Source organism: Pleurodeles waltl, chromosome 6 (assembly GCF_031143425.1).
Source record: "Pleurodeles waltl isolate 20211129_DDA chromosome 6, aPleWal1.hap1.20221129, whole genome shotgun sequence".
In the NCBI taxonomy this organism is placed as follows: Eukaryota; Metazoa; Chordata; class Amphibia; order Caudata; family Salamandridae; genus Pleurodeles; species Pleurodeles waltl.
In genome coordinates, this window is record NC_090445.1 from 946,326,831 (window position 1) to 946,349,330 (window position 22,500).

A 22,500-nucleotide genomic window follows, 5' to 3' on the forward strand; every position below is an offset into this window, starting at 1 on the left:
GAACAGGGCCGCTGTCCTCAGGAGTTCTTGGTCCTTTTAGATGCAGGGTAGTCCTCTGAGGCTTCAGAGGTCGCTGGACCCTAGGGGACAAGTCGCTGTTGCAGTTTTTCTCGAAGTGGGGAGACAGGCCGGTGGGGCTGGGGCCAAAGCAGTTGGTGTCTCCGTCTTCTCTGCAGGGCTTCAGGTCAGCAGTCCTTCTTCATCTTCAGGTTGCAGGAATCTATCTTGCTTGGTTCTGGGGGCCCCTAAATACTCAATTTAGTGGTGTGTTTAGGTCTGGGGGGTTAGTAGCCAATGGCTACTAGCCCTGAGGGTGGCTACACCCTCTTTGTGCCTCCTCCCTGAGGGGAGGGGGGCACATCCCTAATCCTTTTGGGGGAATCCTCCATCTGCAAGATGAAGGATTTCTAAAAGTCAGAGTCACCTCAGCTCAGGGCACCTTAGGGGTTGTCCTGACTGGCCAGTGACTCCTCCTTGTTTTTTTTATTATCTTCTCCGGCCTTGCCGTCAAAAGTGGGGCCGTGGCCGGAGGGGGCAGGCATCTCCACTAGCTGGGATGCCCTGTGGCACTGTAACAAAGGGGGTGAGCCTTTGAGGCTCACCGCCAGGTGTTACAGTTCCTGCAGGAGGAGGTGAGAAGCACCTCCACCCAGTACAGGCTTTGTTACTAGCCACAGAGTGAGAAAGGCACTGTGGCCAGCAACATGTCTGGTGTGTGGCTGGCTGGCAAAACTAGTCAGCCCACACTGGAATTCGGGTATGTTTTCAGGGGGCATCTCTAAGATGCCCTTTGGGGTGTATTTCACAATAAAATGTACACTGGCATCAGTGTGCATTTATTGTGCTGAGAAGTTTGATACCAAACTTCCCAGTTTTCAGTGTAGCCATTATGGTGCTGTGGAGTTTGTGTTTGACAGACTCCCAGACCATATAGTCTTATGGCTACCCTGCACTTACAATATCTAAGGTTCTGCTTAGACACTGTAGGGGCATAGTGCTCATGCACCTATGCCCTCACCTATGGTATAGTGCACCCTGCCTTAGGGCTGTAAGGCCTGCTAGAGGGGTGACTTATCTATGCCATAGGCAGTGTGAGGTTGGCATGGCACCCTGACGGGAGTGCCATGTCGACTTAGTCATTTTCTTCCCACTAGCACACACAAGCTGGCAAGCAGTGTCTCTGTGCTGAGTGAGGGGTCTCCAGGGTGGCATAAGACATGCTGCAGCCCTTAGAGACCTTCCCTGGCATCAGGGCCCTTGGTACCAAGGGTACCAGTTACAAGGGACTTACCTGGATGCCAGGATGTGCCAATTGTGGAGACAAAGGTACAGTTTTAGGGAAAGAACACTGGTGCTGGGGCCTGGTTAGCAGGCCTCAGCACACTTTCATTTCCTTACATCCTGTTTCCACAAAAAGTGGCTACATCACCCCGGTACTGAGTCTGGAGCCAGGGTAGGAAGGCCAGGGCCTCTGAACTTCAAAGACCCACCTTTGAAGCCTCCCTCACTTCAAAGACACCACTGGGAATTTGTACTGGGCCTCAGATACCAACACTCCAGTACACTTCTGGATCTGTGGATACTCTGCCAGGAAGAAGGACTGCTGTGCCGATGAAGAACTGTCACTCTGCTGGACTGCACTTTGCTTGACCATTGCTTTGCTGTGCCGTCTTGCTGCCCTCTGCATGGGGGAGAAGGATTGAACCTGCATCATTTGAACGCAAAACCCAGAGTGACTCCAAGGGCTAGTTGGCTGCCCCCCTGATCTGAAGTCTTAAGGACATAAAAGTCTTCCAACAGCCCTGCTTCTGCACCTGAATTCTTCCAACTATGAGCCTTCCTTGTCAATTGGTGCCACCCCAGTCCTGGACCCTTTGAATTGGGCCACAGGTGCTTAACAGTGGAACTGTTGTATCCTCTCTTCTGAGCGATGCACTTCCTGGGTGCAGTGGATGAGGAGGGTGTGATTCCTGAATTGGAGCTTCCTGTGAGGCTAGGGACCAGTGTCTCTTTCCACAGCTTACCCCCAGAAGAGCTGGCGGAGAGGAGACCTAATTCAAGCTACAGATGGCTAAATGGAAAATGGAGACAGAGGAGAAAATAAAGAGACTTTCGAGGAAAGGAAAATTTCACTGGTTCACAAACTGAGTCTGAAGGAGCTGGATATCAAAGCCAGGCAGGCAGATTCCGGCAGTAATGGTGGCAGCATACCCACAGTACCAGAAGGAGAGAAAAGTGTTTGCATACCCAAGCATTTGGTGCCCAGTTATGTGGTGGGAGATGACAAACAAATATTGCCTATGAGGTCTCACTGAGGGTTCACAGTGAGGAAAGAGCACAGGTGGTGGGGTCGGTGGAAACACATGCCTACTGTGAGGAAGGTCACACTTTTACCATTAGAGGTTGCGCACTGTACCACGTACAACCCTGGGAGGTCCATTTTACTTGCCAAAGTTGGGCTGACCCTAAAAAAAAATCTGCCAAAGGTTCAGGGACAACCCAAAGCTCCCCAACCAATTCTTGATATATTTTGTTGGTTACTCCAGCAAAGCAATGAAAGTTTGGCTGCGGGCAGCAAAGTTAATGATTATGTTGGGTTGTATAATTGAATCTTGAGAGAGCATGCTCAGTGTCTGTTTTACAGATTTGGGCTAGCACCTAGTTGACAGTAAGCTGACTGACTCCAGGAAGCTTGCTGTGGAGGTAGACCTCTGGGCCAGTACCAAAGGTTCCAAGAAGGTGTTGGAGGGGGTGGGGGTACTCTCACAAATGTGGTCAGGGTTCCAACTAGAAGAAACGAGGTAGAAAAATGGAAACATAAGGAGTTCTCGTAAGGCCTAGAAATTAATTTCCAAGGAAGCATTGGTAACCAGCCCCTGTCTGATACTAAGAAGGAAGGGTTCTTTGATCACAAGACAGGGAATTTTGTATCCCAGTGTACTGAGTGCTACAAGTATAGACACTCCAAAGTTGATTCCAAATGTCTTGAGAGGGCACAACCCCCTCCCCCCCCTCCACTGGGGGTTAGATACCTGGGTTAGCAAACATAGCACTCAGAGGACACAGTATCAGTTGGCTTTGGGGAACAGACAGAGAGGACTCTAGTTTCCCTGGGGAATAAGGAGATGATGCCAAAAGCCCATATGCCTGATAATACTTCCGAGTATAGATAGTGGGTCACCATCAATTGGCAATGGGTGGGGCCCCTGAGACACACAAAAGCCAGCATGACTACTGTGAAGTATCAGCTAATGTCTGTAGAGCAAATCCTACTGAACACATTCCATCAAGCCATAGCCTCTGACAATAGTTACAGCCATCTACTGGTGGCACTAGTTCCCTTTGAGTGGGGGAGTGAGTTGGTCTCGGGTTCTCTGAAAGTAGCTATAAGCCCTCCCATGCCTTTAGATTATCTGTTAGGCAACACCTTGGCGCACACTGCCTGGAGGAAGGCAGAGCTCAGGTCACAATTGGAGATGTTGGGATTGCCTGAGTGGGTCTGTAAGAGCACATGGTCCTTGGCTGCCCGTGAAGATAGTCCAGGGAATTAGGGGCCTGGATGAATGGCCCAGACAACTGCCAAGAAGAAGGAAAATCCAACCCCTGAAGTTCTTTCGGTTGAGGTTGACGGGGCCCCTGAGGAAATTGCCACCCGAGGGGAAATGTCTGAGTTCATTGGCTGACAAGTTGAGAGTGGGCTCACCAGGGAGGAGTTCTGCAATATGCATAAAGTGGCCCACTCTAGACGGTTTGAGACAGCAAGATGGAGCCCTGGCAGAAGGTGATAGCACTGGGGATCACCTAAGATACAGGAGGAATGATCTCTTCTATAGTGAGCCTAAGGTTCCTGGTACTGGGCAACCTGTGTGGTGGTGGTGGTCCTCCAGTGTTACAGGACCTTCCTACTGGGGTTGGCTCATGATATACCTCTGGAATTACATCTAGGGCAGGACAGGATCTTTGCAAGATGTGTTGTCCACTTTTATTGACCCTGGGTGAAGACAACAGATGTATTATACAGGGCCTGTCCCACCTGCCAGGCCAGTGGGAAGTCAGGGAAAAAGCACAAAGCTCCACTGACCCCATTACTCCATTTGAAAGGGTAGGCATTAGCATAATTGGAAGTTTGGTCCTGATGACAGCCTTAGGAAACAGGCTTGTCCTAGTCTTGGTGGACAATGCCACATGATACCCACAGGCCATCCCTCCGAGGTCAATGATTGCACCTGTGGTGGCTATACCTCTGATGTGGGGCTCCCCAAAGAGGTGGTGTCTGACCAAGGCACTAACTTCATGCTAGCATACATGAAGGCCATGTGGGATGAGTGTGGAGTAAACTATTAGTTCACCACACCATAGTCCCCCAAATCAATGGTACGACCAGAAGGACACTCTGATAGAGTTTCAACCTGGCCAGAAAGTATAAGTCATGGAGCCAGTACAGACCAGAGCTCTCCAGGACCACTGGACCTGCCCATACGAAGTTAAGCAGCAGAAGGGGGAGTCCACCTACTGGTGGAACTCTAGACCCCTGGGAACCACTTAAGGGGGCTCCATATGAATCACCTTAAGCCTCACTTTGAGAAGTCGCGGTGCACATGATCTTGGTGACAGATGAGAGAGTGGAAGAGGAGAGCGAGCCTCTCTCTGACCTCCTATCTCCCCAGGAACACAATGGGTCAGTGGAAGATGTCAACTTCTCCCCTTCCTGACTCCAGAGCAGCAGAGCGACTGTTACCAGTTACTGGAACAGTATGCCTCTGTTCGCCCTCACCCCTGGCATTGCACATATGTGTTTCCATGATATTGACATTGGTGAAAGATTACTTGTGAAGAACAAAATTTACAGATTGTCAGAAAAGGTGAGGCCAGTATCAAGGAGGGGGTCTCCAAGATACTGATGTTAGGGGTGATTGAGCCTTCCATTCCTCCTAGGTCCAGCCCTGTGTTGCTAGTAATGAAGGCGGCCCTACCAGGCCCCACTCCAGAACTCAGGCTCTTAGTAGACTACCAGGGACTCCATTCAGGCACCAGGACTGATGCACATCCCATCCCCTTAGCTGATGGCCTCGTTAACATGCTGGGCACTGCCAGATTTCTCAGTACCTTTGATTTGACACCAGGGTACTGGCACATCACTCTGACTGAGAGGGTAAAACAGAGGTCAGCATTATCAACCCCAGAGAGGGACTTCTAATTTAGGGTAATGCTTTGGCTTGAGGAATGACTCTGTCACCTTTCAGATGTTACAAAAACTCTTCAGGGGTGATTTTAATTCGGGTAATTGGCACTCCCTCTCAAATAGAACCAACCATTTGCTATCCAAGCGGTGCCTACTCTTTGGGAAATCCCCCTAAAACCCAGATAACAAACAATGTTGTCCAAGATAATGAAATTGAGCGGCACTCAACAATAATCCTATGACACAATATTACGATAATTATAACTGTCCATAAATGAAATATTCTTCCATAAGTTGAACCACAGTATTCTTTATTGTTCTCAGTAGCTCTTGTGCCCAAAACTGTTCATATCACAGTCCCTTCACACTGTCCCAGTCAACAAGTGTTTCGTCAGGGGAATACCCCTTTGACGAAACATGTGCAGCCTCGCCGCATCTCAGAACTGACATCGCCTTGGCTGTGCGACGCATCCTTGACACAAATCCATGCAATGTTTAGCTACCAGGATTTAAAGTACTTTGTTAAGAGGGCGTAACTGAGTCTCTGTAGCCAGCCCATGCTCCATTATGGTCGGCCTAGCTTGTGACTTTGTCCCGGTACGGTGCCACCTGATATCCCTAATAGTGCTTTGTGCTTCTTATCTTCAATCTCTCCAGTTCCACTAATTGGATTTTTGTCATATTGGCCTTGTTTTGTTTATTAAATTCAGATCTGTTTTTCTAACATGTGTGGAATCTGTTTGCGTGGTGTTTCACTGTTTAGAGTGTTGCACAAATACTTTACACACTGCCTACAAGCTAAGCCTGACTGCTCTGTGCCAAGCTACCAGAGGGTGAGCAAAGGTTTAGGGTTTGCTTGTATCTAACCCTAACCAGGATTGTGGTCGTGGCTTAACCAGGGCTCATACTCCCAGTCAATCAACAACCCAATTGCTAACAAGTGTGTTGTGAGCCGGGTAACAAGGAGTGCAACTGCAGTTCTATAGTTTAGACAGTGCACACCACTTATTTCTGATGAATGAGCAGAAAGTGAGCCGGACACAGGGGCACTGATTATGGGATAGGATAGGAACAGAATGGTGTGAAGTAAAGTCCCCAAGAAGTAGCTGAACAAGTAGTAGAGAGGGGTTAGAGCAAATAAATAATTGTAATATTAATCACCTATGTATGTTGCTATTATTGAGTGCACCTTCAGGATGGAACAGGGGTAGACCCTTTACTCTAAAGGTGGCAATAAAAGCTGTTTCCTATTAAATTAGGACTCCTGGTGGATCATCATACCTTTAGGTGCACAGGTAAAGCTCCTGGTGCCATAGGTCTAACAAAGGACTCCAATGCAAATTTATTTTAATGTTTCTTTTCAGAGGCATGGTCTGTCAGTAGATGCAGCAGGTATACTTCACATACTTATACATGTTGAAAGGGACTGTTTGACCAATGATTCAAAACCTCTTCTAAGGGACTGTTTGTCCAACTATACCCCTCTCCTTACACCCACCACTGTAAAAACATACGTCATTGCCAATGATGAGTTAATACACACAATACAATTCAGTACCTCAACAGCTCTCTTTGAGTAAGTTGTAATTCTTTTTCCAAGCTTCTGACCTTCATATTCACATTCCAGACATGAAATTGCAAGTAGCATTCCAGGGTCCTGGAGATATAGAAACAGAGGTTGATGAAAAAGGTAACATAATCACATGTGATGAATCACATTTTCTCATTAAGTTAATGTGTCTAAACCCATTAAAACTAAGTTGTTTTGCCAAAGGGATTTGCAGGACTGCAGTGCATCAGATAGTAGCTGTGCTGTTTTGCACAGTCAAATGCTGTTTTTCATCATCATCATCAAAGGGTTCTTTTACTTTGTTAAAAACAATATAGGTGCATTTTTCAATCATCCTAAGTGATGGCATTTGCCTTTTCATTTGCGCGTCTGCAGAGGATAGGGCATGTACAAGTCCACATAGGAACTACTATTTGCCCCAATCTGAATGTGAGGTAAACAGCAAGCTGGTTTTATACTCTTTGACAGGCTTAGTGGCTGTTCTGGATAAGACTGAGACACTGCTTCCAAGTAGGTTAAATATTTTTTATTTATGATTACGGAGCTCTGTAGAGGTCCACATAAAACAGTTACAAAACACCAATAGCTAATAAATACATTAAATCCGCAAAATAAACACAAATCTAATTCCCTCAAAAATTCATCAAGCTAATTCAAATTTATCATTAATAGAAGTTTAAAAAACATTTAAAGGAGCTAAAAGTACTATAACAAAACATTTCATTAAGGGGCATGTAAAGTGACTGTAGTGCTACCTTTGCTGAACATATAGAGAATCTCAAGCATATTGGTCTCAGCCATCTACGTCGTCACGATGAAAGTGCTGGACAGACAAACAAGACATGTTTCAAATCCTGGTGCCCATTATTACATAAGTTACAAAATGGACGGATCGCATACCAGTTGGGCAGAAGAGTGTTAAGCGGAAGCATCCCCGTCCTCGATAGGATCCAAAAGTGCCTTAGCCTGTGAGGTAAGTTACAGCCAATGTACGGTTGTATCCTCCTCACAGTAATTATTGTACTGAAAATCCGTGTTTTTTTGGCACCTATCACTCACCATACAGAAACCTAAGGCCCAGGAAGCCTACTTTAGGACAACTTTTCATTGCTCCACTGTAAGAGATAAAACAAAATCCAGGTCTATTTTTAACTGATCCACTGCAATTATAACATTTCTATATATCACTAATCTATCCTTTCTTCTATCCAATAATTCTTTTTTTATTTATTAGGTGCAGCAGACTATTTTCTTTACTCCTTGCTATGCAAGCAACCCAATGTACTACCTCAGACAGACCTTGAACGTACACGCTTCTCACTCCCATTTCCAATCTCAGTGCTATTGATGGGGGCGCAGAATTTACTGATTAGAAGTTTCTTAGCGAGTGTCCCTCCACTATATTCAAGAAACTCCATTTGGCCACCTCAATTGCCTCTAGACCATACAAAAGGGTAGCAGGGATTTTTGCTAGATATACTTCTAATAAATGTAGGAAGTTTCTTCTACCCATAGCCTTATAAAAGCCCCCCAAAAGGGTGTAAAATTTTACAATTTCTAGTTTTTGGGTGTCTAATGTCCAAAGGAAGTCATTACATTTTGGTTTCTTCTTACTGTGAAAGCACATAATCTTAGTTTTTGTGCTGACAATCTTTAAGTGATGAATAACAGAAAAGTGCTGTAGAGACATCAAGTGACAATTTAAACCCTTAGGGGTAAAGACTAGGACTATTATGTCATCTGCATATAGCAGACACACCATCTCTACCACGAATAGACCGGACAAAACCTTCATTGCGGGAAGGAGTATGGGAGATCCGAAATATACAAAGAAAAGCAGACTGGGGCTAAAAGGCACCCTTGCTTTAGGCCATTCGAGGTTGATATTTTTGCAGGGGTGCCCTGATCACCCCCTAATAACACTGCACCAAGTGGAGAACAGCAATTGTTAGTTCTAACAAAGTACGGGGCATTCCCAGCCTTACCAACTTCTTCCACAGCCAAGGACGATCTACTTTGTCAAAAACTGTGGAGAAGTCTATAAATGCTGTATTAATTGAGCCCCGACTTTCCCACATATACTTTTCAATAATTAACAGAAGGGCGCTATATTATCACTTGTTCCATGGTTTTTCCAGAGTCTAGTTTGCTTCCTGGGGATTATATTGTCATCTTCTGCCCATTCATTTGAGTCAGAAGGCACTTCGCAAACACTTTCCCCACAGCATCAAGGAGTGCTTTCTGTCAATAGTTCCCTGGCACTTTTCTACCTCCTTTTTTATATAGCGGGACTACAATACTTCCTGTCCAAGATGGGGAACTTTACTATCCTCATAGCAGCTTTTAAAAACCTGGTACAATATGATAACTGATCTTTTTTTTATGACAGAGATAGGCACTTTATCAGGGCCCATTGCTGCCGATGTACGCATCCCTTGTAGAGCTACGTCAGTTTCACTAACTGAGGGTGGGAGGTGAGAGCATTTACCCTTTTCTAGATTAAAAGATTCATCTTTTTCCCCATCTGCTGGTATAACTCGGAGATGAAGTTAGTCAATGTAACTTCTTCTATTTCCGAGGGTAAAGACCTTACTCTTATTCCACAGCCTTCCACAACTAGAGACCAGAATGACCTCATTTCCCCCTTTCTCGCTGCCTCTCCAAAATGTAAACATAGTCGATCCTGTTATTCACGTTTCGCAGGCTGGTCTTAAGCCTACTCCTTCTCCTCTTTAATAATGAAATCCTTACCTCCCTCTCCACCGAAAATGTCAGATATTGGGGGTCATTCCGACCCCCGGGGTCGGCGGGAGCACCGCCAACAGGCTGGCGGTGCTCCGCAGGGCATTCTGACCGCGGCGGTATGGACGCGGTCAGAACAGGAAAACCGGCGGTGTCCTGCCAATTTTTCCGCTGCCCTGAGGAATCCCCCATGGTGGCGCAGCTTGCTGCGCCGCCATGGGGGATTCCGACCCCCTCACCGCCATCCTGTTCCTGGCGGTTCCGACAGCCAGGAACAGGATGGCGGTGAGGGGTGTCGTGGGGCCACTGGGGGCCCCTGCAGTGCCCATGCCAATGGCATGGGCACTGCAGGGGCCCCCGTAAGAGGGCCCCACTTTGAATTTCAGTGTCTGCTTAGCAGACACTGAAATTCGCGACGGGTGCTACTGCACCCGTCGCACCCTTCCCACTCCGCCGGCTCCATTCGGAGCCGGCTTCCTCGTGGGAAGGGGTTTCCCGCTGGGCTGGCGGGCGGCCTTCTGGCGGTCGCCCACCAGCCCAGCGGGAAAGCCAGAATGGCCTCCGCGGTCCCTCGACCGCGGAGCGGCCATCTGGCGGTTCCCGCCAGGCGGGCGGCGACCGCCGCCCGCCGGCCTCAGAATGAGGCCCATTGTCTTCTGACTAAGCAGGTTATTTCTCTATTAAAAAGTAGAACCTGGAGGAAAATTGGATTAAAGTTTCTCTTGGATGGACTTTTTTTTTTACACTGCTTAAAAACTGGTTCATAAAAAAGCAAAACATTCCAATTCAGCCCCCATCCAGGTATCTAATTTTACGATAGTGATTTCTAGTATGTCCTTTAATTCAATGAGCATCATATAATTCCACTGCGTTCTCCCCGTGTTTTTTGTTACATTTGGATAGGGACCCATCAAATCTCCATGAGCATGGAGATGGTGTACTCAACTCCAGAGTCAAAATCACCAAAATGGTCACTGATAGGAACGTCTACTCTTTTTCAATCGCCTAATAGATGGAATGAAGTGCACCCAACCACCACGTAATCGAAAATGGATCTACCCATTAAAGATTCACATGTAAACGGCGCTGGGGTATCAGAGCTTAGACTCCCATTTGCAATGACAAAGTCGCTATCTTTCATATAATTTAATAAAAGGAGCCCTCTTTTGCTAGATTTTATTTTTGATGGAAAAGAAATAGAAGGAATACTTCAGGCTTCCTCTTTTTCAGTGTTGCATGACTGATTCAGGGCATAATTGGAGAGTTTACAATTCTGATCACCTACCAAAATTACATAGGGGTGCTGATCCTTGCTAATATGCTTTTTAATAAAAGAGAAGACCTTGTGAACAAGGACATCATATATGGCCTTGGGGGGATATAAGCATTTATCAGTAGAAGGGAAGGAACCCCTTATGCCCCCTGGTTGCTGCCGGGTTCCTGCCATAAATAGAGCTGAGGGGTCTCTATAGCATGTGTACTTCCAAATATTCCTATTGGTTAAGAGAAATGCTACACCCCACGTTGCATGTCCCCTTCTAGAAGGTTTAGCTTTACAATCAAGGAAAACAATTGGCACACTGTAGCTCTGTATCACACCAAGTCTCCTGGAGACAAATCACATCCATTTGCAAGGCACTTAATAGCTGGCACTTTTCCATACCGTTCTTTATGCCAGAAATGTTCCAGGAGACAATTTGTAATTCATTGCTAATTCTGAGAGCAAAGAGGGCGATTATTCATACAAGCATTATTACGGACCCCAGGCAACCAATTCCATCTCTGTGTTTCGTCATGCATATTTAAATCTAAATGAACAGTGGGTTCCCTAAAAAACACCAGTCTCCATTTTTTCCAGGGGATACTTGCAAGGCTTGAATTTTGGCTTTTAAAGTTTCCTTGTCATGCAAGGATCAAGGACGAATCTCTATTCTGGACATAACCCTGAGGAAAGTGCATACCAACCTAAACCCCCCACCCTTCTAAAACAGGAAGAATGTCAAGTCCTCTACATTGTAACTTTCAACAATCTCCAAGATAGATTTTACAATAATTCTGGAGAAAAAAAAGACACTCTCGACTTAAATACAGCCCCTGTGTCTTGTAAAGAAAACAAGGATTTAAATCAGCGTTTCAATATACTTAAAGCAGGGCAACAATGCCTGCTGATCCAGAATTACATCCGGATCAGAGTGGGATGAAGTCCAACATGCCAGTTTCCACATTAGACTGTATTTGCACTATAATGGCCGACTTCCGGGGAGCTTTAGCACCCTCCTTTATGTTTGAAAACACAAAGGGAAAAATCAGTGGGTTCAGAGAAAACACCATAGTAAAAGAGTAACCAATTGGGGACATGGAAGTGCAGTACAGTGAGGTGATGGAAGTGCTTGGAAACCTGCAACATTACTGTGCTCATTTTGGAAAGTTTCTTTGAGAGCAACTTCAATGAAAATGAACAAACATAGCTTTGCTTGATTTTATGCTGCAGAAATAATGAACAGTGAAAATGCATAAGGAGATATCCAGGTTTAACAAGATGGTGTTGAAGCCTTACTGAAGGCTAGTTAACATAAGCCAGAAAATGTGCTTTAACAAGTCATAGCAATTTGTTTCAAATGTATTAGCATCATGACAATGAAAACATGTAAATTTGAGCATAAACCCACATTTTGAAAGCTGTTAAAGCACAAATTATTAAATGCACAAAAATTTCACAGCGTCCCAGGTTTCTTTGATTGCATGCTCAATCCTGATCGCCTTCAGTACAAAGCGATAGCAATAACATTAGTCAGATACCAAGATTCAGATTATGGTGGAAAGGGCGGCAGGAAAGCTGGCTTTCTCATTAGTCATACAGAAAATGGACTAGCTGTAAAGACAGGACAGAGGTGGCTGTATTACTGGGTAGGTTTGGACGTTAGATCTATATGGCAGAGGGGAAGGCAGAAGAACTTAATGCAGGAATGAAAAGTGTACTTCTCTTAAGTCGCTTTCGGTATTGGACTACAACTGACATTCTCTTGTGCAAAGTGTTTCTATATCGTCTCTCCTTAATGTCTCTTTACCATCTTCCTTTCTTTTCCGTTTGCAGTCACCAAGCCGTCCCGCAGCTGATTAACAAAGATTCAACAAATTACTAAATAAACATGTCCATGTTTAGAAATCCTTAGCAAACTGGCATTACTTGTCGAACACTAGAATGGCCTAAAGAAAGACATCCACACATTTACCCCTCGATACTTCTCCACTTATTATAATGGTATCCAGAGACTTTTACTTAGAACACAATGAAACAATTCTAGCAATATAATAGGGAAGTATATACCACACATCATCTCTTCGAGTGTGCTACATTGCCTCACAGTCTCTGCACATCACCTTCTGTTAGCCCCTGGCTCTTTTCTTCCTCTCTCCCAATGTCCTTAATGGCCTAGTCCATTATACTATCTATGGCGCCCTGCTACTTTATTCAACTTGAGGTTGTTGGCCTATCTTGTAGAAGTGATATGTACCAAGTATGTAACGGGCATGTGCATGTAGTAAGACAATTCACAAATGCGACTTCCTGCAAAGGCTAAGCCAGTATTACCATTTGATAAGGCTTGCTTCGTATATGACATTTATATTGCAGAACTAAAATCCATCTTTCTCTGAATCGCGATATGGACAATCTAATTATTGGAGTAAGTTGGAGGTTCGAAGTCATGGTTTATTTCTAGCTCAGCTCAGTCAGTAACCTGAACTCGTTCTGCCATGCCACCATGTCCTCCAGTGACAGTAAATCGATTTCCCTCTGCCAAGAGCTGCCCTGGAAAAAGGTGTGAATGGCTGTCCAGAAGGTCTGACTGGAGTGCAAAAATGTGTTCTAGACTAGGAGGCTGGCTGGAGATTTTCTAGCAGAAGAACAATAAAAAAAATAGATCATTACTTGGCCTATCACACCCAGGAACCCTCGGACTGAAAGTAATCGGAGAATGTGAGGGAGCTGAAACAAACTGAAATGCAGAAAGGTTGGAAATGAACTACTGGACGTTTTGTGTTGCCTCCGGGCAAAAATATAGCATGGGCCAGCCACTGAAGCTGGTTTTCTCATTGATAAGTTAGCCCCTTTACCCAATGGGGTTTCTAACGGGACAGGAGCAATTTGAGTAGGTATCCATTAGGTGCGGACAGACGTCATGAATTTTCATAGAAAGCCCTGTCCGTAGGCTAGAAGAACTTTAGCAGTTAAGAGACCCTTTCATTTCAAAATTAGTGGAATAGTGCTTTCTGGGATACAGGTAGCCATAAGTCAGGAAACAAGCTGCAAAGGACCTTTAGATTCAGGGCCTCCACAAACTACTGCTAAGTAGCCACTGTATTTTGGGGCATCTACCACCTGGAAATAAGAAGACTTGAGGAAGCCTAGAAAAATAAGAATACTTGTAGTTTGCCAGGGGTAGGGACAGGGAGTGAGGCCTTGGGTCGTGCTCTCTAAACAAAAGGTTTGAAGAAGATTTGCATAGCCAGACAAGCTGGTCTCCTGGGAGATAAAGGATTAGACTGGCATCGTTAGAAAATCAACAGCATATTTGTAATACATAGACTTTGGCTGGACCATGAGGAAAGTGTCTGGGCTGTCTCCTGTGCTATCTCTCTTCAGGAGCCAGATATACGACCATTTCCTTTTGGGACTCGTAAAAGGAAATGTACTAATGTGTCACAGACACATTTAGGGATTCCCAGCGGGGTTGCAATTGACCTGCCTCATCAATATTCACGGGGCAGGTTGCAGTTTGTGACGCATTGGGGAATGGGCATTGGGGACCGATTGGGAATGGGCAACAACGCATGGCCTGCTGCATTCAGCAGACCACTATGTCTGGGTTTTCTTTCAAATAAAGCAACTTTTGTTTTTTTTAAATGCAGCTCTTTTTCCTTAAAGGAACGCGGGATGCCTTTAAAAAACAAAAATTAAACATTTCTATTTCATTTTATAAGAGTAGTCAGTGGTCCATAGGACCACCGCCTGCTCTTTAAAACATTTTCAATACTATTTACAAAGGGGAAGGGGTCCTCTGGGAACCACTTCCTGTTTGCGACTGGCTTACCACCTACTTGAAGTAAGCGGTAAACTGTGATTGTTTTGTGACTACATTCTGGTCACAAAATAATCGTACATTCCCCTGCAACTCGCTATTAGGAAGGGACGCCCTTGCCATGCCTCTTCTTAGTAAAGACTCACAAGCCCTATTTTATAAATAGGGTTTGTACATGCCAGAGGGCAATTTAGCTGCTGCAAACAGGCCAAATGTCCGTTTGCGACCGCTAATACAGTCATACATCTGATCACAGGTTCCCAGTGGTCTTGGTGTCACTCTGGTGGCAATAATTTGTATTCGTAAAGGGTTGTTGGCAATCTGGGTATGTGTTTTATAGTGCGGTGGGTGGGTGTGGTGTGTGTATGAGTGTCAGGTGTGTGTATTTGGGATTTGCCTATGTTGTGTAGTTTACTATTTGGGTGGCCATTCTGAGTGCGCCAGTGTGTACCGCCAATGGTTTACCGCCATTAAATGTCTGCCGTGGTGATTCGTGGGTCATGATGTGGTGGGTGTAGTTTTGTTGGCGTATCAGTATGGGTGTTGGTACTGACACTTTAGCACTGACCTATGGGCTGGCGAATATGTGTATGTGGCAATATTCTGTCGGATTGGTGTATGTGTGTCATAACATGGAGATCAGATATCTGCCACTGCGGTGGTATGCTGGTGGCCATCACCGTGGCGGTAAGTGGGATTTACCGCCAATGTCATGATGAGGGCCTAAGTTCCTTGTCTGGAACACCATCAGGAGATCAGGGAGAACTTGCAGGCTCTCAGCACCACCATGATCTCCATATCAGGAGTGCTGGCGTACATGGCCAACATCATGAAGGAATCGACAGCACACCAGTGGGCCCCTACCACTAGCCAATCTATTGACCAGCCCTCCACTTCCGCTGCAGCTGGTGGGCAGGAGGCCGCGCCACAGGACCAACAGGCCACCAGCACCCCTCCCCCTGCAGAAGGTGAACCACCCTGCAAACGTTCCCTGCAACCCAGACAGAAGCCAGAGACACTTGCCAAGACCATCGCAAGGAAATGAGACTCTCCTTATTGTCCCCCTTGTGTCCCACCCTGTCACCTTGTCCACTTTGAACTGCCTTTGCTCCCCTTCCTATTGCCCCTTGGACACTAGATCTGTGCAATGAACAGACTGGAACAATGCCCTGGACTTTCCTCTACCATCACCCCATTCCATTGCACATTTCGGATAATTATTTGCACTACAATAAACACCCTTGAACACAATTTGAGTGCCACCATTTTATGTGTTGAAAATGGCATACAAATAATGACCTTCAGGAGGCCAAAGGTCCTCTCGATTATTCTCCTGGTTCGCCCATGTGCATCATTAGAACGGTTCTCAGCCCCTGACCTGGCATTCCTCACAGGGGTCAGGAGCCATGAGAGGTTTGGGCAGCCAGAGTCACCTGCAAATATTGAGGGACAGAATTTAGCCTTACACAATCCTGTGGGGCTAACACTTGAAGGCATACACTGAAACAGTGGGTGGGGACTATGGCTCACCTATTAGCCACACCTGTGCCTCTGTAGTTGGGCCATCACATTTGGGATGCTTCTACTCGGAAGGCGTCATGCACCGGCCCAGGATACTTGGCAATGATGTGGGAGATGTACTGGTCCGCCAGGCACACCATTTGCATATTGAGCGAGTGGAAACTCTTCAGATTCCTGAACACCTGTTCATTGTGGCGGGGGGAACGACAAACGCAATATGTGTACTGTCAATCGCCCCAATAATATTGCACTCCCAAGCATAGGGAAATGGGCATGGAGCCCCCTCCAGAACCAGTGGGCAAATTCCTGACTTCAGTTGAGGTGCCCCCCACCACCCTTCCCCCTGGGGTGCCTGTCCACTTCTGTGATGTTGCCCCTGCACATTGTTGCGTGTAGTTAGTCAGGATCAATTTGGGGCTTGGACTGTGCCCTGTGGCCATGTGAGCCTTATGGACTTTGGACTGGGAATTGGCCCTTTCTGGACAATTGTTTATGTCTTTATGTTCTAAAATTGGTTCATATGGTGGCTCTTGCCTTGCAAATACATTTTCAGTACTTCCAACCTCTAGACTTTGTATTATTATGCTGTGTGTCCTGTGACTTTGGTTTCACTCTGTGCTGGCTGTGTGTATGGTGTGTCTGGTGTGTGTGTGTGTCACTCTCCTATTCCTCCCTCCCTCCCTCCCTTGTGTGCTAAGAGGCTGTACTCACCGTCATCATCTTCGTCGGTGTGGTGTTCCAGGTGGAGATGGCGTAGAAGAGCATCGGGAAGACTTGAAGTTCCGGTTCCATGGCAGTGTTGAGATTCTCTGTGTCTCTGTTGGTGAGTCTTTGGTCTACTGTGATGTGTTTCCGCAGGCTATTGATGAGGTTGGTACTGCCCCGTAAATCGTGGCGGTGTGCTGTGTCATAATGTGGTGGGTGGTACCTTCGCTTCCGTCTCGCTGTTGACTGCTACCGCCGTGGTGCGTGGTGTTAACGCACTGGCAGATGGTGTAGTACATTGGCTGTCTATGGGAGTTATCACTGCCATGGTCATAATTTGGAAGTAATTACAGCAAGCCTGTTGGCGGTATTATCGCCACTTTAACAGTCACCGCCAATGTCATAATGACCACCTTAATCTGTTATGACAGCCACACTTGTTGCTGGCCCTTGCTTCAGGGTGATCAGCAGCTCTGGGTTTTTCAATAACCTTTCTCTCGCACTATGCTGCTTGCTCATCCATCTGAGGTTGCGGTGATAGACATAGCAGCAGAGAGTTTCTGCTTTTTCTTAAAAAAAAAAAAAACAGAAAAAGAACAGACAGTTACTCTTGATACTTCTTGCCTGGCTTTCTGCCCTGTCACTTGTGGTCTCCCACAGTTTTCAAAGTACATGTTTCCTACTAGCCTCAGCACATGATTTGCGCTTGTATTGCGATACTGACAACACAGCTTGTTGTACCGGTTTTTCAACCCCGTTATTCCTTTATAACATGCTGCTTTTCAAAACAGCTTGTATGACGTATTGTATTTGAAGCACAATAAACAACAAAAATTAAACAAGGAGAACAACAAGATCCTTATTTTATGGTGGCTATCATCCATCTGCAATACTCTAGTTCCTTTTTACCAGGCTCGGAATGCAGGGATTTCATTTGAATACTTACTATAATTTTAACCCAAAATAGCCAAGCTCACGCTCTCATGCAACGTCGCTCTGGGAATCCTACGGAAAACAATTCCACTGATGCCTGCCTCTTGCAGTAAATTAGTCACTGATGCATTCAGGCACGACTATGGCAATGCTCTATATATTCCTCACACAAAACACCTGATGCAATATATGTTGAGCAACCACAACATGCATGCGCACTTTGCATTTGGCCTCCACTACAGGGACAGCGTTTCTGGCCATATTTTACTGCACTTCATAAGCACTGAGTTTGCAAGCCTATCTTTTTCAAATGCCTAAGTATTTACCATAACAACCTAGATAACACTGTTACCAAGTTTCTCTGTTGTTTATGTAGAGCCAACCCTACTTAAGCTCTCAGATCCTAGCCATCTTGTGTTCTGAATGCAAAGAGCCAGACTAGGAGCGCATTAATTTTTCTCCCTCACTATGAAAAACTTTAACTGTCTTCCTTTTGATCTTACATGGATCTCTGACCCTCCCATTTTTAGGTTGAGCGTTAGCGTTCGGCCTGCTGTATACTAAACTATACAATAGAGTGAGTTTCTGATTTGTTAGTTGCAGTGTCCTTCAAAAATCCTTGCTTGCTATTGGTCAGTTTGCCTCTTTGTCCTGGCTTTTTTCACTTTGGGAGCAGCACAAAGTACTGTGTAATTACGCTATGTCCTGTTTATCTCTTCTGTAAGGGACTTTTTTTTGGCATTTGCCTGTTTCACCTCAACAGTGTGGGTGCTTGTTCAGTCCCTCCTCCCCACCAGCTCCCTCTGTAAACATAAACCAACAGCAGAAGGGGGCCTTTCCAGGGCCAGCTGACTCTCGCCCTCTTCCTTTTGTTGTTTTCAGTCTGTGTGGCAATAAAAGTCCAGTCAGTAATTTACAACGCTATGAGCTCTAACTCGAGCAAACACAAGACTATTGCATTCCAAATGCTGTTTTTAATAAAGGTGGGTGTTACTGTCTTTCAGTAAATATTTCATCAGCCAATCCAGGGCTATTTTACTTGAAGCAAAAGCGAGTCTCTGTTCACTTCCAGTACAAACATGAGTTGCAGCCGTCTTAGTCGCACAGTAGCCCAGCGCTGTAAGCACTCTGCCTTTGAAATAGCGTCCGAAACAGCAGAGCACAAGAAGCCAGTGAGTTAAGAATGTCTCTATTTCATGACAACAATGCAGCTTGCCTGACATGTAGCACGTTTTTACCATTAAGCAAGAGCAAACAATACGCGCTTAGATAAGGACCCTGAGTAGGTGGAATCCTTTCGGATCCAACCGGACTCGTGTACGTTATTTGTGAGAGGTAAACATTTAATTTTAAACTATGGTATTGTGTAACGCAAAAAGGTTGTTTCGTTAAGCTATTTTGCCATACATATTACAGCGTTTAAATAGTGTTGTTTGCACAGAGCGATCGGCGAGCAATGCAATGTTTACCGTACCCCTTGTTCGCTGTGTGTTTTCAGCACTGCTGCCTTCTTAGTATTGGTAAACAAAGGCAATAATACCCAGGAAGACAGTCATAGGATTAGGGCTCTCACAGTAAGTCCATACAGTAACATTTCAACTCATTCGTGGCACGGTGCTCCTGGCAAGAGGATCTTCCTTAATCCTCCAATGTTTCAAGGGAAACTCACAGTGAAAAAAACACAAATGTCAGGGCACTCATGAATCCATAGTGATGTATCCAATCTTCATTGAACAATGACAATAGTTTCTTGTAGAAATCGAGTCTATTTAATTGTACAGTATGCAGTTCAGCACAACAAAAACGCCGTCCTTGAAAACAAAGTTTATGTAGCAATCACAGCCAATATTCTTGTAGCAACCACAGCCAACACGTGTTTCATTCTATGAGAAAATGTTCTCTTAAGGACTTCATCAGGGCTGAAAGTAAATGAGAGCAATGACTATACATGCAGTATGTATATCAGAAATGGTCAGAGCAGAACACGACCAATTCAAAACGTGACAATGGTGAGCATAAGCAAACATGCCAATTGTGACTTTTGTGACATTAATCAAAATTAAAATTAAGTTCAAGTATAATTCACCAAATGAGAAACAAAACATACATCTAAAGAGGATGCCCAAATCAGTTAAGCAATGGAGCCCTCAAACAGGACCAACATATGCAATGTCTATATGTGCCAGAGGTTAACACACCACAAAATGTGCACGTCTCCACAAAACGGGTCAATAATCAGCATACACCCATGTGAAGTGAGAGAGTAAAAGAGAGTCGGAATAGTGTAGATCAAACAATAGTCATTCAAAACAATAACTAGTTAACAAGAAGTCATTGAAAAGCCCATAGTATATCCCAAAGTCAGTTAGGACATACCTTAACTCAAGTAAACATTAAGTAGGAAATAATCTTCACACCAATTCTGCGATGTCTGCGGAAACATCAGAAGATCAACCCTATATTTATCTCCTAAACCTTAAATATCCGTAGTGAAAAGAAAACCCCACCAAATATAATAAATACAACCATGGCCAGTGAGCCCCGACTGACCTTTAAAAGCATACAACAGTCCAAAGTCGTTAATATTTCCCGAAGTAGTTTCAACTCGTATCTAAAGTGAATTGAACGTACGGTGGGTATCAGTAAGGTGAACCTTATCGCAAATTTGCCTAGTGGGTACTCAATAACATAACAGAGCGAAAAAGAAATAACCAAAGTCTTATATCGCACCCACGATCACTTACCTATTTAATAATGAATAATATCTGCAGTGGGAGAACACGCCACGGTCAAGTCATCCCGCGGCGTTCCCAGTATCGGAACCAGCGTCGGAGACGAACGGCTCGGGAAATTACTATTTAAACCGTCACCGCGTGCACGTAAACGACAAGACAATGGAAAGGGGACTAGTATACAAATACGGGCGCCATCTTAGAAGGGTCTAAATACTTAGCTACGAAGAGGAACACATCAAAGATGCAAACCTCCTTCAATACTATGAGATAAACGGCCATAGTATGACCGGGAAATCTTCAAAACAACTCCGTCACCATGGTTGTGGGCTGGATAGTGACAACAAATAAAATCGGCCACGAAAATGTATATATCCCTGCCCTAAACTGCATGTATCAGACACCTGACTATCTGCGCAAGACTATAAAGATCCTAGTTGCCATTTTAAACCAACGTCCTAACAAGATAAACAAATACATAATTAGCAAAAAGACTATTGAGTGACACTTTAAAATAATAGTGAAAGAGAAGAAACACAAGGTAACTGAGACGTGTCACATTAATAGATTATGCAACCTGTATGGCAAGTATGGATTAGTTACTTACCTGTAAATCCTAGTTCTCTTCCAGGGGTATCCTCATCAAAGTCATAAACATTGAATATTCCCGCCCTTGTGCGGGGACCCCGGAGCATGTTTAAAATACACACATATAAAGTATGAAATATGCATGAAAAAATGTCTACTAAAAATGCAATATATATATATCTTTCATACTAAATTCATATATACATGTGTAAAACAGCAATGCAGGCTATAATCATAAACGAGCTAAAATGCTTTATTTCTATGGAGTTTTTTTTTTTTTTAAACATTATAAAATTACAATAGAGAATAAATATCTACCCAAGCCCCCAAAACTGGGCTTAGGGAAATAAGCAGCAGCAATATCTAGAGAAAAAAGAGAAAAACTACATTGAAAAACAATGGAGCATTCTTAGCCAATAGGCTGCATGCAGGTTAACACAGGAGAACCATAAAAACTTTGGCACCGTGCCTTTAAGACCCTGAGCACCTCCAGTATCCCACCATGCCTCAGGGGTGAAGGAAAGGTGACAGTTGGTTCACAGTTATGTTAGTACTTTTTTACGGTGACAATCTGTGAAACTGATTCGAAAGACAGTCTGTCCTGCACTTCTAGGAGACGTGCGTCCGAGGAGGAGGGTGGGTTGTTTATGACTTTGATGAGGATACCCCTGGAAGAGAACTAGGATTTACAGGTAAGTAACTAATCCTTCTCTTCCAGGGGATCCTCATCAATAGTCATAAACATTGAATAGATTAGCAAGCCCATCCCTAAAAACTCTGCAGACTGTCTAATAGAAGTGCAGGAATAGATACGTATTATGCAAATAAATTTCTCAGAGAGGCATGCCCAACCTGGGCGTCTGCTCTTGCATCTGAATCTAAACAGTAATGTCTAGTAAAAGTATGTACAGACTTCCATGTAGCAGCCTTACAAATCTCAGAGATTGGGACATTGTTAAGGAGGGCAGCAGTAGCCGCTTTTCCCCTTGTGGAATGCGCTTTAGGCCTAGCTAGTAATTGTTTATTAGCCAGCTGGTAAGTATTAACAATACAAGAAACTATCCATCTTGATATCGTTCGTTTAGATGCTGCCTCTCCTGTCCTCAAATGACCATAATTTACAAACAAGTGGTTGGAATGTCTAATCGATTTTGTCTTATCCAAATAAAATTTCAGCACTCTTTTCAAGTCTAAGGAGTGCAATGCTTTCTCCGCCGGAGTCTCCGGATTGGGAAAGAAAGTCGGTAAAGATATAGTTTGATTGATGTGGAATTCTGACACCACCTTCGGAAGGAAAGATGGGTGAGTTCGCAGAACCACTCTATTGTCGTGAAAAACTGTGTACGGTTCTTTGGAAGACAAAGCCTGAATTTCACTGACCCTCCTCGCGGAAGTAATGGCTACCAAAAAAGCTGTCTTCCACGTAAGGTGTTGTAAAGAGGCCTT

The 22,500-nt window shown here is 44.7% G+C and overlaps 1 protein-coding gene across 2 annotated transcripts in view; it reads right to left on the reverse strand.

The window, feature by feature from the left end:
• The window catches only part of CFAP46 (cilia and flagella associated protein 46), a 1,580,346-nt gene that overhangs the window by 1,269,685 nt on the left and 288,161 nt on the right, over positions 1–22,500 (reverse strand). For both annotated transcript variants that reach the window (XM_069239769.1, XM_069239768.1), the window contains exon 12: positions 6,741–6,839. In XM_069239769.1, coding sequence (XP_069095870.1) covers positions 6,741–6,839 — 99 coding nt within the window. The remainder of the gene's footprint in view (positions 1–6,740; positions 6,840–22,500) is intronic.